We start from the raw sequence: 17490 nt of genomic DNA, 5'->3' as shown, positions 1-17490 counted from the left end.
TGTCAGGATTATTATACCAACTAATGGAATTAAGGCGCAGTGTAATCATATCACTTTAATCACACCAGAAATATGATAGATTGTATGTACATATCATTTTATTTATTGAGCTCCAACAGCACGTTACAAAATTACAATACAGAGGAAAAAAGGTGCAAACCAAGCCTTTTGTGGGTGCCTGCAAGGCCGCCGACAGGGGAGGTAGAGCCGGAACAATTGCTATTCCCCCTGCAGCGTGCCTGGTCTCTCTCCTCTCCTGCAGCGGCCCCGGCCTCGCTCACTCTCCCCCCCTTGCAGCGGCCTCCAGGTAAGGTGTGTGTGTATTGTAAGGGGGGTTATTATGTGAATGGTAGGTGGAGGTGTTATGTGAATGGTCGGAGGGGTTGTGTATTGGAGGAGAGGTTGTTTATTATGGGAGAGGGGAGAGGTTATGTGTATTGGGGGAGGGGTTATGTGTATTGGGGGAGAGAGAGGTGGGGGAGGAAGATGTGGGGGCATGAAGGGTAGAGAGAGGTGTGGGTATGGGAAAGAGATGGGGTTGTGGGAGAGAGGGAGGAAGTGGAGAGATGCAGGTATGAGACACCACTGCCTTCTCTGCCTCACTGATCTGCAGTGAGTGAGGAGAACCCATGATTACTCCTGGCAAACTTACCCTTACTAAGTATTACTGCCAGAAGGAGGACAGACCTATAACCCCAAAATTAACCAGGGCTACTCTTGTTTAATAGGTTTGAGGCAGAGGGTCTCTAGAGCTGAACTGCGTTGATTTCAGCTCAGGGGAACCCTGCTTCCCGAGATACGTACCTCCGTAGTGGCTGCCGGTATCTCTCTGCTGTTTTAATGTCCCGTGTCATGTGGGCAAATAGGAAGCCGCAAGGGGTGATGTCAGCTTCCTTTTGGCCCGCAAAACGTGGGACATTTAAGCCACCATTATGTTAACCCAAACTATCCCAGACAAAGCGGCTACCAGCATTCCCTTCCAAGGTAAGTATCTTGGGAAGCAGAGGGTCCCCGGAGCTAAAATCTACATGGTTCAGCTCTGGAGACCCCCTGCTTCAAACCGATAAAAAAACAACAATAAAAACAACCAAAGAGAAGTGTCCCCAGGAGTGTGGCTTTAATAGGAAGCGAGCAGAGAGATTTCAGAAGGTCAGAAGCAGATACGCGTCTAGAAGAGCAGGAGATTATTCTAGCTCAGGGGTGGGCAACTCCAGTCCTCAAGGTCCACCAACAGGTCAGGTTTTCAGTATATCCCTGCTTCAGCACAGGTGGCTCAATCAGTGACTCAGTCGTTGAGCATTTTGAATAGATTGTAAGGCAGAAAAGTGTGAGGCAGGACGGCCAGGTAATAGTATGTTGCAGTAATCAAAACAGGAGAGAACGAGGGCATGAATTAGTGTTTTAGTAGTCGAGAAAAAGAGAGGGGGGGGCAAATCTTTATGGCAAGATTTAGCAACAGTGTTTATATGAAAGGTAAAAGGGAGGGAGGAATTGAATGTAACCTCCAGGCAATATACGTATGAGACTGGGTGGATAGGAATGTTATTAACTGTAATGGAGCAATGGTGTCTGGTTTGGGAGGGAGCATGAGGAGCTCCATCTTAGACATACTGTATCAAGTCTGTACTGGAGGTGTATGGTCAATGCAGATAAATATAGTTGTGTATCATCAGTGTAGAGATGATAGCTGAGACCAAAGTAGTAAATTAGGTTGCCCAGTAGGAGAATGTATTAGGAAAAGAGTAGGAGACTTTAAACAGATCCTTGAGGTGCAGCAACATAAACACCCATAGGGTATAGGAGGCATTATTAGCAAGTGAAACTCTGAAACATTGACGAAAGAGGTAGGAGGCAAAACAAGCGAGGGCAGTGCCGTAAATGCCGAGGGAAGAATTTGCAAGAGAAGACTGGTTCAAAGGAGAGGTCAAGAAGAATCAGAATAGAGTATTGGCAGGTACCACTGCGAAATCTTCTGGTATTTACCATAATAACAATACCATAATAACAAAAATGTGTCTAACAAAGGAAAAACAGAAACTTACTTAATCATTTTAAGATTCTAAATATACCATAGGCTATTGTGCTGAATAGCAGTGGTGGTGTTACCGCACATGTCAACTAAGCAAAATGTCAAACATATCTAGAAGCAAACAAAACGAATCACAGGGTCATTGCCTTCTTTCTTTAAAAAATGGGCAAGAACCTGTGTAAGTACTTTTTTTAGGGGCTTATTCAATAAGCCCCAAAGCAGCTGGACGCAGTGCAAACTGCCGAAAACGCCTATTGACTTGAATGGGAGTTAAGGGGGTTATTGAATATAGTTAATAACGTTTTAATGTTTCTCTTTTAAGCAAATATTTTGGAGGGTTTTATGTCCTTTACCTAATCTCTTTTTCCTAATAAGACAGCTTGGAAACTCTTGATTATATAGGTATTTTTTTAATCAATTCTCCTTTTCAGATTAGAATTACATAGGACCCAGAGAAAATAAAGGACGTTTTTCACAGAAAACCAATAAGTCGAAATTTTAATTCAGGGGTGATTGAATGATTTTAAGGATGGCAGTTACCTTAATATTGTTTTGCCCACTTTGTGGGACTGTCCCTTCATAGCCCCAACAAAATGAGGATAGGGGAGGTCATGCATTTTAAGGCATTAATGTAAAAAAAAAAAATGCTCATAAAACATAACCTCAGCATTCTCTCTGATAGTTATAAGGTACAAATCAGGCTTCCAAGTGGGGGGGGGGGGGGGGAAGTGGTATACTGTAACAATCATCCCAGTATTAAGCACACACACATAAATCACCCCCCCCCCGATTGGTTAAATATGGGGTATAGTGATGTACAGAAGTTTGTGCAACATGGGCAAGGCAATATGAGTGAAGGGCGCTCAAAAAGTAACCTACTTATGAGCCTCAAAAGCTAAGTCACTGGGAGTAAACAAGAACACATTCGATTTTAATCTTGACAAATAATGTCACATTGAGGCCGCGCTTATAGTGCCGGCGACGTGATCGATGACGTCACCCGTCGCCATTGCGAAAGTTACATTTCAAATGTAGGCGACGTCAAAAAGGGGGAGGGCAGAGGGACGGAGAAGCTCTCCGATTGGCTACATTGTGAGGCCGTCGCTGAAAAAAACAAATATCAGTGTTTATCCAGATTTTTGGTAGCACTGTCGCTCCGTCGCTGTCGCATGCACTATAAGCGCTGACGACGGCGACAATGCATTTGTTTTCACGCGACGGTCGCGTCGCTGTCACCGGCACTATAAGTCTTCATCACAACTAATATCAAGACATACTGATCCAGTGTTTATCAATGACCATGAGGCCTCTAACACTTTGAATAGTTTGATAACACTTGTCAGAAGAAGGGATTTTTTGTGGTCCTGAAGGCTTGCTATTGGTAAATCAGTTAGCTATTAAGGAGTATCCTCTTTGCGCTATTTCCGCAGGCTAGCATGGTACCACCCTCCACATACTTAAATATTGAAGACATCTCTTGATTTATGAGCACCAATAAAATAAAGGTTTGAGACCCCCTGCTGAAAAGATGAAGAAGTTGGAGCCAGGCATTGTTTGAAGTGAGCAGTACGTTTCCCTGTCGGTAAAAGTATGTGTCAAATAAACCACAAAAATGCTTCCAGTAGTGAATGCATCATCATAAACAACAATTTTGATAAGAGAGAAATAAATTTTGATAAGAGAGAAATAAATTATGCCAACGAACTAACTGGTCTTGGTGAAATCTACATCAAAGTCTCTCTATAAGCAGGTGAAGTACACAAATCATATCACCCTATTACTAGATATTTTCTATACATAGCATTCAACATCATTTTTAAAGCCACTGCATATCCCAATGATGTGTTCTTTACCACTCAAGTCAGGAATTACACCTAAACTCACATACATGTACAATTTATCAGTCTGGTTTGCCTATTTCTTTATCCATTATACAGAACTACAGCGACATCGAGTATCCTTTTATCCCATGTAAACTGTAATGAGATACAGTACACTGTCCGGGCTTGTGATATGCCTGACAAGATCGTTCTTTACATTTATCCACAACTCACAGTGAAATCAGCTGTAGTTCATTCCTAAAAATGTACTAAATAAGTCACTGCTTTATTTCTTCTACCCTCTCCCTGAGAGCAACTTTCTACAAGTTCTCCTTCAGTACGGCATGGAAGTATCTACTCATTGCCCAGCCTTCTTTTCCAAACTGTTACTGATGTATCAATACTGCAGATATCTGCAGCAGGTGGTAGAATATGCAGCCAACACCTTCCACTCTGCAGAGTGCAAAACACCCTCCTACTTACCACTTAGAGTGTAAGCTCTTCGGGGCAGGGACTCCTTTTCCTAATGTTACTTTTATGTATGAAGCGCTTATTCCGATTATGTCACGCGTGTTACTGCTGTAAAGCGCCATGTGCATGGATGGCGCTATATAAATAAGGATATACATACACACTTACATTTCACACTGAGCTGGCAGGTCCAAACAATTCAGAATCCAAATCTACAGTATTGTTTCTTGCTACTTATCACTTCTCATTACAGGAGCAGATACAATGTTGATACTGTAGAAGCAATCATCCCTCGTTAAAGCAGCAATACTACATTTCCCCCTTTTTTCTTTTTCTTTGTATATGTAAACCGTGTGACGATGTATGATTCTACATTCTTACCGAAGCTGGCAATCGTTCGGTGCTCCTGTTCCAAATCTGTAAAAACCCTGATTGTGTGCCTAACATAATGGCCGCCTTTCAGTTTCCATCAATCCTTCAGTCGGTGTAACTCACCAGCTACAATGTATCCTTATATTACTAAGGTAACATTATCTATTGTTACAGTTTGCAGCTCAAACTGCTGGGAATATTTGCAACAAATTATCACAATCAGGGAAGTGTTGCAAAGATCTTGCACTGCTTGGGAGGTGGGCTAAAATCTGCTATAGAATTCAAAGGATGCTTTAAAGCTCATTAAAAATAGCATTAAGAGTGGAATAATAAGAAATAAAACAATGCAGTAAATAGTATCTAAAATTACAGAACTGATTTATAAAAATAAAAAAAACATAGGATTTCACATATTTTGCTGCTTTAACCACCATAATCTTGAATGACTATTCATAGACTATAGTAGCTATAACACTTTAGTGAATACACCCCCTATAACTACCAAGCAAGAAGAAAACTTCTATTTGCAGTGGCCATTAAGATTTCTGTAGTCCTTTATCCCTCCATTGTAATATTTCCTCAAGTCAAATGCATTTTACTGTAGCTCTTTCAACTTTTCTTGATAAAAGACAGTAATCTGTCTGCAGACTGCAGAGACCTATTCTCAATTACTTCAGTACTACACATAGTTATAAGCAGGAAGGACAAACCCATAGATCCACTGTCTGTTTTCAAGGATCAGTAAGTCAGACGATAAATTAGAGAATTCATGAGAATACGATCCATACCTACAAAACGGGAATGTACATAAAACTCTAGAATATGATGTTACTTTCTCACATGAAATCAGAAAGCTGTTAGTTCCTGTCCCAAACCCTAAAATGATGAAAGCACCTTTAAATGATTGTGCATAATCATGTGCTTTGTTCAATAATGAAGACATTAAAGAAAGCTGAATTAAGGGAGTATGTTTCTCACCCTCCTGGTACTGTAAACAATGTTATCTATTTTCCTGATACTGTACATTCAGAACAACTCCCACAGTACTGCATTAGTTATTTTGTGCAGCCAGCCACAGCTGAGAGGGAAGAAACTGCTGTCAATGGATATAATGATGTAATATCATGAGTATGTGTAGCTTTATAAATAGCTTTTGTAGAGCATTAGTTTTACCTTTGTCCTGTATCAGGCGTTTGCATGCCCAAAACCTCTGATTTGAATCTCCTAAAACAGCGGTTCTCAATCTTGTTAAACTGGGTCTGTGTTTGGTGAGCAAAGTAAGATGGTAAAGGTTTGGGCCCCCAAGAAATGCTATGGAATTGAATAGGGATTCCACACAGTGGAATATATTAATTGGGTTATTGGCGCAGGAAAAACGCCTTTCTTTCTATCCTTCACGTTTTGTCCTCAACTCAATTTGCCACTACTTTCATGGTCCCAAGGTTCAACAAAGTATCCGGCCGCTCCTCGTTCTCTTACCGTGCACCCCGAAACAGGAACAGCCTACCGGAGACTCTCACATCCACCACCAGTCTAAGTTCTTTCAAAAGTAAAGGTGTCTCACATTTTAATCTGGTCTGTAACTGTTTCATACGCCCATAATATATATTATCTCTAACTGTGCGTGCAATGTCTTGTATATAATGTACTGCAGGGGAGTGCAAACTTTTGATGCTGCGCCCCCCTGCCTGGTATCCACCTGTCTCGCGCCCCGACACCCACATGGCATCCAAGTCCAATGACACTCCGGGGACCCCGTGTCGTCATTTGACGCCGTGTTGCCATGGAGACACGTCTGAATCCCAGTAACTTTTATGTTGCAGGGGTCTCACGCGATCACCCGGCATTAATTTAAATGCCTTGGGGAGGAGCGCGGGATATCTGCAAACACCCGCGTGCCCCCAGACAAATCTCCCACCCCCCTGGGGGGCCCGCCCCCCAGATTGCGCACCGCTGATGTACTGTATAACCCTTTTCACTTATTGTAACTATGTATTTGTAACCATGTATTTGTTATTATAATTCTGTGCCCAGGACATACTTGAAAACGAGAGGTAACTCTCAATATACTACTTCACGGTAAAACATGTTATAAATGAATACATTTCCCCTCCTTTCTGTATCACTTTCAATATCTCCCAGAATGCATCTCCCTGCTGTAGAGCCCCACTAGTAAGTCTTTTGGGCCCACCACTCCTAGGATGTAAAACGCACTCCTGAATCCTTTCAGTATGTTGCAACTTCTGTAGCATAAATGTAAAGGAACTCAAGGATACAGAGACTTGGAATAATGTGAATGATGCAAACTCTAGTTCATTAAATTGCTTTCTAAGTATATATTCACATGTTGTGTGCCTGCAGACAATGAAAAGGTTAATTATTAGATCTTGACATACAGGAGATTGTGCTATGCTATAAAATAACTCAATTTATTCGGTATACTTGCACTGTTTTAATGAACAAGCGAAAAAATTAAATATATATGTAGCCAGGTAACCCCCTGGGCTACTAAACTGCCCTGCCGAACACATAAGCCCTAATACCAGCGCAGGCAGTGTTAGGGTTAATCTATGCCCTTGCTGCAGTAAACAGCTCCCTAGAGTGACAGGGGAGGCGGGCTTAGGTACTGCCAATACCGGGGCTAAGACATGGGACCCTCCCTTGGTAACAAAAAGGGGCTGCAGTCCAAATTCAGTGTTCTCTGTCTCTCTCGCTCCTCAGTGAGGCTGCGGTCCCAGTGCTTTCTACAGTGCACGCCTCGGCGTGCGCTGTGTGTACAAGCACCGCCCCCCAGGACTCACCTTCGCGTGGAAGGTGCAGCTGTGCGGCACTACAAGATGTTTCAAAAACACTGAAATTGAGTTTGCAGTTTGCGACGAAGGCGTGGCCCCGCCCCCGGTTCAGCCAATGAGGGCGAACCAGCCACGTGAGGTCACGACCACGCCCCTGCAAACCCCCCCACCACGCCCCCTTCCATCGTAAACGCTCCCTATTTTGGTTAAATAAATCACGGCACGGTGTAATATGTCATGTGTTGTTGTTCATCTGAGGTTGTATTTACCTAATTTTAAGACCTGCTAAGGAACAGATGATTGTTATTATGTCCTGATATGTAAAACCATAGAATTCAAAGAAGGTGTACTTTCTTTTTCACACCACTGTATATGTATATATTTGGTAGTTTGTACCACAAACCGTTTGTTTGCTGTATCCAACAACAATATATTATTTAATTAATCATATTTCCTTTTATGAATCACAGTATTTAGAGGTACAAAGGGATAGATGGCATTCTAGTTTATCTGCAGTATAAACTACAGAAAACTCCTTCCATTGAGGCATTCACTTTTTCCCTTAGAATATATTGTGTTTCATGTTTAAGTCTAGCAATGTAGTAAAGTAAAAGTGTGCTAAAGTTTCTCAATGGTAGCTAAATCCCTGAGAAACTCGGAGGGGATTTAAAATAAACCTTACTACTAATGCCTCGCCACATTACTTTAAACAATTTACAGCAACTTCAGAGAGCTTACTGTATATGAGCAGACAGGGCCAAAGCTCCCAATATATCCTACTACTCTTCTTGTTTCTCGAGAGTATAACTAAATATTTTTTTAAAGGAGGATTTTTGCCACAAACACACAACTTTAACTGTAGTTGGGGCTTAGCACCCTCTAGGTCACTAAATGATGTCACTAGAAGTATAGGATTGTAACTCCAACACACAGAAACTGGAGCACACAGGAGCAGAACCAGCGCAAAGAATTGCACCAGATTCACAGTAGGGAGACTTTAGTAAATAAATACCTTTGCCCCCTTAATTTCCACCCAACTCGTTGTAATGGTCGGCTGGAGGGTTCTGTACATTCACCAGTGGGAGTTTCTCTATGGTTGTCTAGAACAGGGGTGAGCAAACTTTTTATGCCAAGCCCCCCTTTTCATCTATGAAATTTCTCGGGCCCCCCTGCCTAATGTAATTAAAATCACATGACGTCAGTGCACGTGAGCTGGTTCAGCCAATGAGGGCGCACCAGCCTTGTGACGCGTCCGCCACGCGTCTACAATCTCCTGCAGCCAAGTTCACAAATCGCTTGGGCTGCAGGCGTGCGTGCGCGCGCGGGCAGTATACTGGTATTGGATCACTGTTTATTTTATTGTTTGCTGGCATCTGGTAATATGTTTTTTTTCTGGTGCACAAAGGCAATACATTTGAGGGGGCATTCATCCACCTCTTTGCTACATCCCTTCCCTCTCCCGCACCCCTTTTTTTTCTTCTCCCATTTGCTTTCCCCAGTGTCATCCACTCCTACCTACCAGTTTTATTTATTATTTATTTATTCCCGTTTTAAATGTTGCCCAGGGATCAGGGACCCCCCATAACCAAACTCAAGGGGGGTACTGATGAATCTCGCCTGCTGATCAATACTCCGAAGTGACCCCCCTGACCCAAAGAAGAACCCTCAGCCCCCCAAAACTCATCCTCCCAAGACCCTCAATTCTGCCATCTCTGCTTGACCTTCATCCCTCTGTTTAGCCATTGTGTCTCTCCCTCCCCCCAGTGTCTCTCTCTCTCACCTTCCCCCCAGTGTCTCTCTCCCCCTCCCCCAATATGTCTCCCACCTCTATGTCTCTCCCTCCCCCCAATATGTCTCCCACCTCTCCATGGCTCTCTTTCTCTCCCACCAATATGTCTCCCACCTCTCCATGGCTCTCTTTCTCTCCCACCAATATGTCTCCCACCCCTCCATGGCTCTCTTTCTCTCCCACCAATATGTCTCCCACCTCTCCATGGCTCTCTTTCTCTCCCACCAATATGTCTCCCACCTCTCCATGGCTCTCTTTCTCTCCCACCAATATTTCTCCCACCTCTCCATGGCTCTCTTTCTCTCCCACCAATATGTCTCCCACCTCTCCATGGCTCTCTTTCTCTCTCCCCCCCCCCCCCCCCATATGTCTCCCACCTCTCCATGGCTCTCTTTCTCTCCCACCAATATGTCTCCCACCTCTCCATGGCTCTCTTTCTCTCCCACCAATATGTCTCCCACCTCTCCATGGCTCTCTTTCTCTCCCACCAATATGTCTCCCACCTCTCCATGGCTCTCTTTCTCTCTCCCTCCCCCCAATATGTCTCCCACCTCTCCATGGCTCTCTTTCTCTCCCACCAATATGTCTCCCACCCCTCCATGGCTCTCTTTCTCTCCCACCAATATGTCTCCCACCTCTCCATGGCTCTCTTTCTCTCCCACCAATATGTCTCCCACCTCTCCATGGCTCTCTTTCTCTCCCACCAATATTTCTCCCACCTCTCCATGGCTCTCTTTCTCTCCCACCAATATGTCTCCCACCTCTCCATGGCTCTTTCTCTCCCCCCCCCCCCCCCATATGTCTCCCACCTCTCCATGGCTCTCTTTCTCTCTCCCTCCCCCCAATATGTCTCCCACCTCCACAAACACAACACACAAATACTTACTTTCACTTTTAAGCCTGCTTCAGTCCCCCATGTACGCTGAAAACTGGGACAGCAGGAGGAGGAGGGGCTGTCTGTGTGCAGAGAGAAGCCCCTCCCCCACAGCAAGGCAGACATCACACAGAAGCAGCCTCTGCACGGAGCTTCTGGCCGCCGTGCACAGCTCTGCCCGCCCCCAGGTTTCCCCGCAAGCAGCCTGCGCCCCCCCTACATAATTTTGCGCCCCCCCAAGGGGGCGCGCCCCCCAGTTTGCGCACCGCTGGTCTAGAAGACTTTGGAAGATGTTAGATTCTCATAGCGGTGGAAAGAGCTGTAACTGTGGTAGCTCCCGTTATTGTTAATGTGATCGCGTTGAGAGTTCACAAAATCCCCTGATTTTGTGTTCAAATCTCTCTATTTGCGAACCTGCAGTGCTGTTTGCTTGTATTGTGGCATTTGTCTAACGTGTTAAAACTCGCACTAGTGAAATCACACAATAATGCGTGCAAATGTAGCATAACAGGCACTACTTCTGTACATATAGCTCTGTCAAGTCTAAGGCTATTTAGCACCTTAACAGACACCCTATCAACTTGAAACAGAAGATATTTTACAAATGTCAAATCTTTAATAGAATAAATATGTTGTCATTTTTACAGTGAAATTAGATAACTATTTTTAAGTGATGAATTTGAAGAAAAGGTTCCAGGACATCATCTTGTCTCCTACGGCATAAATGTGTCTTCTCTTTTTAGAAAGGAGCAAGCTTGTATAGTTAGAGACTATTTATTTACCCCACAGCCGTGTAAGAAGATGAGGTTTGATCCTGAGGGAGTACCTACAGTACAGTTTCTGGTATGAAAAGATGCTAAGTCATAAAGACATTGCTATAAAACAGTGGTCTTATACCAGTGGTCTCTGAATACTTTAATGGTGGTTCCTGCAGTCTTTCAAAATTTAGTCTTGAAGAAGATCCACGAAAAAAAATGCAGGTGCACAGCTAATTCAAAAGAGGGAACGTAGTGGCCAAAGAATTTATTGAACAGTAAAAAACATGAAGAGTTGTAAGACGCTGACACTAACGCGTTTCACACGCAAAGTTCTTTATCATAGAGTGATGGATAAGCACAGCGTGTGTCTAGATATAGGACCTCCCTTCAGGATCAATCTGTAAAGAGCCAATCCTTGCTTGTAATTAATCAATGACCACGTGAACATATGCAAATAGTAAATAAAGTAAATATGCAAACTTACTAGAATTCCCTCCTACTGTCTCTGTACGTTCTCCCTACCTACCAATTAGATTGTAAGCTCCTCGGAGCAGGGACTCCTCTTCCTTAATGTTACTCTTATGTCTGAAGCACTTATTCCCATGACCTGTTATTTATATTATTTGTTATTTATATGATTACAACATGTATTACTACTGTGAAGCGCTATGTATATTTATGGCGCTATATAAATAAAGACATACAATACAATACAAAATGCAGGAGGAGACTTCTCAAGACATGCTGTGAAAAAAGTTTGTGCAATCAACAAGCAACATATGTGTATGTAATCATGATGTCATATGAAAGACATCCAACCAAATAATGAAATTGTGGTTAACTAATGAATCCAAAATCATAACCTAACTCAATAAATAAAGACATAAATAATAACAAAAATAATACTATACAAAACACATACAAATTGCTAAAACTAATTCTATAAAGAATTCAATGAAACAAAAACAATAATATGAACACATTTTGAAAAGCTAACAGTATTATATCATAATATATTTATGAATAACTACATATATTTAGTGGAACGCTTATACAGTATACCAATTTTGTCAACATTTAATACATTTGAATAATTATTAATAATGCAGTTCCAAACAGAGTAAAGATTTTAAATTTAAGAGATGACTTTAATAATATTCTGGGAACATATAACCACAATTATATCAATACGTGGCGAGGAAAAAGATTTAGAAAAATGTACCTGGATCTCAATGGGTTAAAAAGTGTTTTAATTCCCATTCAATATTGATTCCTCCGGGATTGACTGTATCTAATGTAAAGATCCAGTACATTTCTTTTTGATAAAGGATATTTAATCTGTCTCCTACCCTGATATGTGGGTGTACATGTTCTAATCCTGTAAAATGAAATGAACCATAACACCTTTCAAACAATTTGAAAAATGTCTAGATACTGGATGTGAAAGATCATTTTTCTTAATTAGACGGGCATGCTCAGCTATCCTTGCCTTCAAGGGTTTAATTGTACGGCCCACGTATCTTTTGCTGCAACCACACCAGAGCGTGTATACAACAAAACTTGTGTGACAATTGATGAAAGTATGAATTTGATTACTACATTTAGGTTGTAAACTCTTCACTCTCTTCATAGGTCTGGCATATTGGCAGAGACTACATTGGCCACAACGATAGAACCCATTTGGAATGCCACAAATGCAATTGATCTCAAGAGTGGATTGAAATAAACTTGGGGATAATGTAGAAGCTATTGTTCTTGCTTTCTTGAAAAACTATTCTCTGACCCTCTTGTAGGATAGGTTTGAGATCTACATCTAACTTTAATGTATTCCAATGTTTATGTATTATTGTGCGAATTTGATTCGCCTGTTTGTTGAACTGAGTTATAAATAAAGGATTTTGAAAAGATCGCTTTGACTCCATTTTAGAGGTTTTATGACAGACTAACTCTCTTCTATCTGTAAACTTAGCCTGTTCAAATGCCATGTTGATATGTCATCCTGTTGATAACCTCTTAGTTTAAATCTCTCACTTAGCGCCTGGGAGCACGCTTGGCGGGAGTTCGTCCAGCTGTACCGTGCGTTTTAACACTATCAACACTATAGTGCTTTGCTATTAAGCCAGTTGGATATGGCGTTTATTTAAGTTCCAGCTGCCGGGTGAAGAGTGCGCATTGAGTCACGTTCCAGCGCAGCTTCAGGCGCCTCACGTTCACCCCGACATTAGGATTAGTATATCTTTATTATCCATAGTGACCGCATTCATGTGGACTTATTGTATAAGGTATTACAGTATCCCTGCTGACATCATAAGAGACACTGACACCAATATTGGTTACTATATATTTTTTTACTATAATGGGGGTTCTTTTGAGCACCGGATCAGGGGCTTTTTTTAGCTCATTTGTTTTTCAAAATCTGTTGCAGGAAAATGTCTCTTGTTTCTTTCGCTGTCACATACAGAAGTCTGTTTAGTGACATTCGATCTAATAGTAACAGAGGCAGAGCAAAGTGACTCAATTAGACATGCTGTATATAACCTGACTATCCCTGTACCCGCACTCACAGACTGCCTTGGGAGATCCAGCCACCCATGAGGATACTCCAGGAGACTTGGCCAGTCTGGACCCCGAGGACCCAACTGAAGCTGGGGCTCACCGGGATTTCCCCGGGTACCCAGTCGGCAAGTCCAAACCTGCCATTAATACACACTCGTTGCTTTATATATTAAAATAAATAAATAACATATTTTTCCAAATACTAGAGGTGTGATAGACATTAAATAAGTTATGGTGGGTGAAAAAGTGGAAAAAACCCTCCACAGAACACTAAATAAAAATATCACTTGTGAGCACATTTACGTCTCAGACAGATCTGCAATACTGCCTTTTACCATTTCCTCTTAGGCTGCGCTTATAGTGCTGGCGACGGCAAGAGCGACAAATGCATTGCTGCCGTCGCGTGCACTTATAGTAAGCGTGACGCGATGGCGCGACAGAGCAACAGCTTGGTCGCGATCGCAGGAAGTCATCTCTTTGATTTTTCCAGCGACCGCAGCCTGACGTCACCGTCGTGTCGCCGTCACTATAAGCGTAGCCTTAGCGTACAGTGCTTCCACTGCAGCCAGGGATTCTGGGTAATGACATGCAAATGAGCACACAGTGTTACCTTTTGCTTCTAATCCATTTTAACATGGAGCCCGGTAACCTTATGCCTGCCGCATTTCACAGCTTTTCTGCACAGTGCAAAACTTTCACATGAGGTCGTGAACCATGCAAAGTTTGCCCTTTTTGAGTCGCACAAAAAGCCGCAGCTGAGGCAAAGTTTGTACCCTATTCGTCAAACAAGTCAATGTAGTTAATATGCTAATTTGCTAAATTCACTTACTGCTGAGACTATAAATAGGGCGCGCTCACCATGATTTATTGACGGTCTTGCAATATTACAAGGAAATCGAATTTGGGCAAAAAACATTTAAAATGTAGCAAATGCATTTTGTACAGCCTCAGTACCAGCCCACATGCATCTCCACAACTTAGAGGGAGCGGCCTCACTACTAAATGTAATGAGTCTGGGTTCCCAACTTTGGAGAAAACGCTTTCTAATGCTGAGCCTGGCCACTAAGAGGATTCCTGGACAGAATGGGACATCTCGCCTCCGCATCGCTGCCATTTAGCCGAGCTGCTAAAGTATGCATTTATTAGTATTATGGGTTAACTTTAGGGGTTATGGGTAACGGGGTTGAGCTTTTTAGGCTACGTTTAGGGTAAGGAGTTAAGCTTTTTAGATCAAGGGTTTAAGATTAGGGGTTTTAGGGTAAATGGTCAGATTAAGGGTTTTAGGGTAATGGGTTAAGGTTAGGTGTTTTAGTGTAAGGGGTAAGGGTGGGGGCTTACCTTTGCGGCGAATTGGCCGGCAGCTAAATATCCTGGCGGCTGATCGGCAGCGGCTGAATGGCTGCGACGGGATGCCGGCAGCTAAATGCCGTAGATTGATTCCTGGAGCCCAGGAGCCCAGCAGGTACCTTGGCCCTGGCACGAGTTGCTGAGGTGTAGGAATTTAGGGGACAAATTGAAGGGTGCCGGGGCGTTCGTGAGTGTGGGGTGGAGCGGGGGGAACGGTGAGTTTGTGAGCGAGGGACGGGGCCTTACTTCAGAGTAGAAGCAGGGAGGCTGTTATGGCCGATGGTGCCCAGGAAGGGAGGGATGAGCTGGGCCCTGACAGACAGGATCAGATGGGCTTCTTCTTCCACAGAGCCTGGGACACGAGTCCAGGCTGTCCCCTCCTCTCAGCAGTCCTGTGCCCGGTACTTGTGCACAGACTGTGTCAGGCCACAGAAAGCTTCAATGATATTGCCTTAAATAACTACTACTTATTTCCTTACCTTCAGCGTCACTCCACTTAAAAAAAATGCTTTTACTTCATTATGTCATCCTAATCACACGAATACAAGTATCAAGTAGGCTTGTATTTTGAAAAACTATTGGTGTAAAATCTATTATATCCCCGTTTCACCTAGTTTTATTTATTAAACTTTCTTTTTAACTTAGCCCTGAAAAACTGGAAATCTTTCTTAAAATGTACAACTTTTTTCTTTTTTTAAATCAGAGGCTACTTGAAAAACAGTAACCAGTGAGATCTATCCATCATATGTTATATTTATGCAAGATAATAATACAAAGATTTTTGATTTTCAGTCCCTGCCCCAAAGAGCTTACAGTCTAATTTTGGTGACTGTGCACAGGCAAATAAGGTGACTTGTTGACACTGTAATACCCACTTCAAATGCATGTTCTTATCACTAAGCTACTCCTCCAGCAAAGTATCTCTGTTTTAATTAATTACAACCAATGCATAAATGCATTTTTCACTGCCACAAAAGATCTACGTTCGGACACAATTTGGACTGCAGGGAACATTGTCTTTACTTACTTGTGCTCTGCTGCATTTATACACACAGTGATATTATTGAAATGTATAACAGAAAATAAAAGAATTGATTAATAAAACAGAAAACACATTTTTTTTTAAAAAACGTATAAATAACTTACTAGTCAGTATTTTCCATGTCTTCTTTTCATCATCATAGTACTGAACCAGATTGCTGGGCAGGCGGTCTGGTCCAGGGGGCAATCCTCCAACTAATAACAGCATCTTCTTGTTGGATCGAATTCTTCACCCAAAACAGAAAAGAAGATGAATGAACACGATCACATCCCAAGCATGCAGCCTGCTAACTGTATTCTGCTTAATGTCTCTTGCATCTCCTCATAACCATATCACAATAAGCTTCAGGTAGGAGCTAAGCAGGAAAATGATCATAAAAGCTGCACATCCCTTACTTGTGAAAAGAAAAATAAGCTTCTATCATGCCATTTGTATAAGGTTCCTTCCTGAATTACCTTTTTCCCCTCCTATTATCCCTATAAATCATCGCTTTTCACAGCTGAGTACACACCAAATGCCCTGCAGTTGTGATAAGGTTAGGCATTAAAGTTACACATCAAAAAGCATATTAGTCAAAATCATTATTATACATCGTTTTACACCTAAAGAACCTTGAAAAACATGATAAAGGTTATTTCCTGAGATTGTAGCCAAAGCTTTGATAATACTTAAATCTACACTTGTGATTCTAGCATAATTAGTAGCAGGATTACAGTTAGAGGTTAGGTGTGGTCTACGTAATCTCATTTCATTAAAGTAGGACTGAGTTCTGGCTTTTTACTTTATTATAGTTTTTTTCACCCCATACTTGCTCTCCCCCTGTGCACCAGTGGATACAACACTGGCTGGTGAGCGTGTGATGCTGATGAAAGCCTCCCCAGAGTGGAGCCCTGCCAGTGCTTTCCATTGATCCAGCGGCAGAAACCTGCTCATCTGTGCAAAAGTCACTCTAATTCCATCCTTCTGTTTTTCTACCTTCTCCCCTAAGGGGCAACTAGTGAACAGTGTGACTACCCACCCACAGAGTACGGGAAAGTCTCTGCTTCCAACTCTCTCGTTTTGATTCCCAACATGCTAGGAAGTCCCTGAGATTAACATTCTCAAGTGGTCATTTAATGCACACCCTCTGCATTGCATCTATTGTAAAAGCTAATATACACCTCTGCATTACATCCATTATAAGAACAGAATGGGTTCTAACAAGATACAGTAATCTAATAATAATAATAATAATAATAATATTCTTTGGCTATGTTTTTAAAATGACACTATCCCTGAGCATTAATGGCGCCCAGCCTTATTATTACTGTACTTAACATTTTCCTTTCCTCCTTTGCTCACCCATGCTTTATTATATTTGGCATTTTGCAAAGTAGGCCAACTGCTTCTCTCTGCTCTCACGCTGTATGAGTGCTCATCTGCACAAGACTGCAGAAACTAGGAAAGTGACACTAAGATATGGATGGCTACAATGAAGAGGAAAAAGAAATAGCACGTAGGAAGCCACCTTATGTGTTACAGCAGTGCCCCGGGCATGCGGCGGGTTCCGTTCTATGGGCCCGCAGCAAAGTCCGTTCTGCGCATGCGCGACACCCTGACTTCATCCGTTCTGCGCATGCGCATACATGGCAGCCCCCTTC

General features: G+C 42.4%; 1 protein-coding gene across 3 annotated transcripts in view; it reads right to left on the bottom strand.

Moving 5' to 3' along the window:
- KLHL14 (kelch like family member 14) overlaps nt 1-17490 on the bottom strand; it is a 110023-nt gene that overhangs the window by 67719 nt on the left and 24814 nt on the right. For all 3 annotated transcript variants that reach the window (XM_075584668.1, XM_075584661.1, XM_075584675.1), the window contains exon 3: nt 15955-16076. In XM_075584668.1, the coding sequence (XP_075440783.1) occupies nt 15955-16076 (122 nt within the window). The remainder of the gene's footprint in view (nt 1-15954; nt 16077-17490) is intronic.

The sequence above is a fragment of the Ascaphus truei genome, chromosome 2, assembly GCF_040206685.1.
Source record: "Ascaphus truei isolate aAscTru1 chromosome 2, aAscTru1.hap1, whole genome shotgun sequence".
NCBI lineage: Eukaryota > Metazoa > Chordata > Amphibia > Anura > Ascaphidae > Ascaphus > Ascaphus truei.
This window is presented reverse-complemented; position numbering and strand designations above follow the sequence as displayed.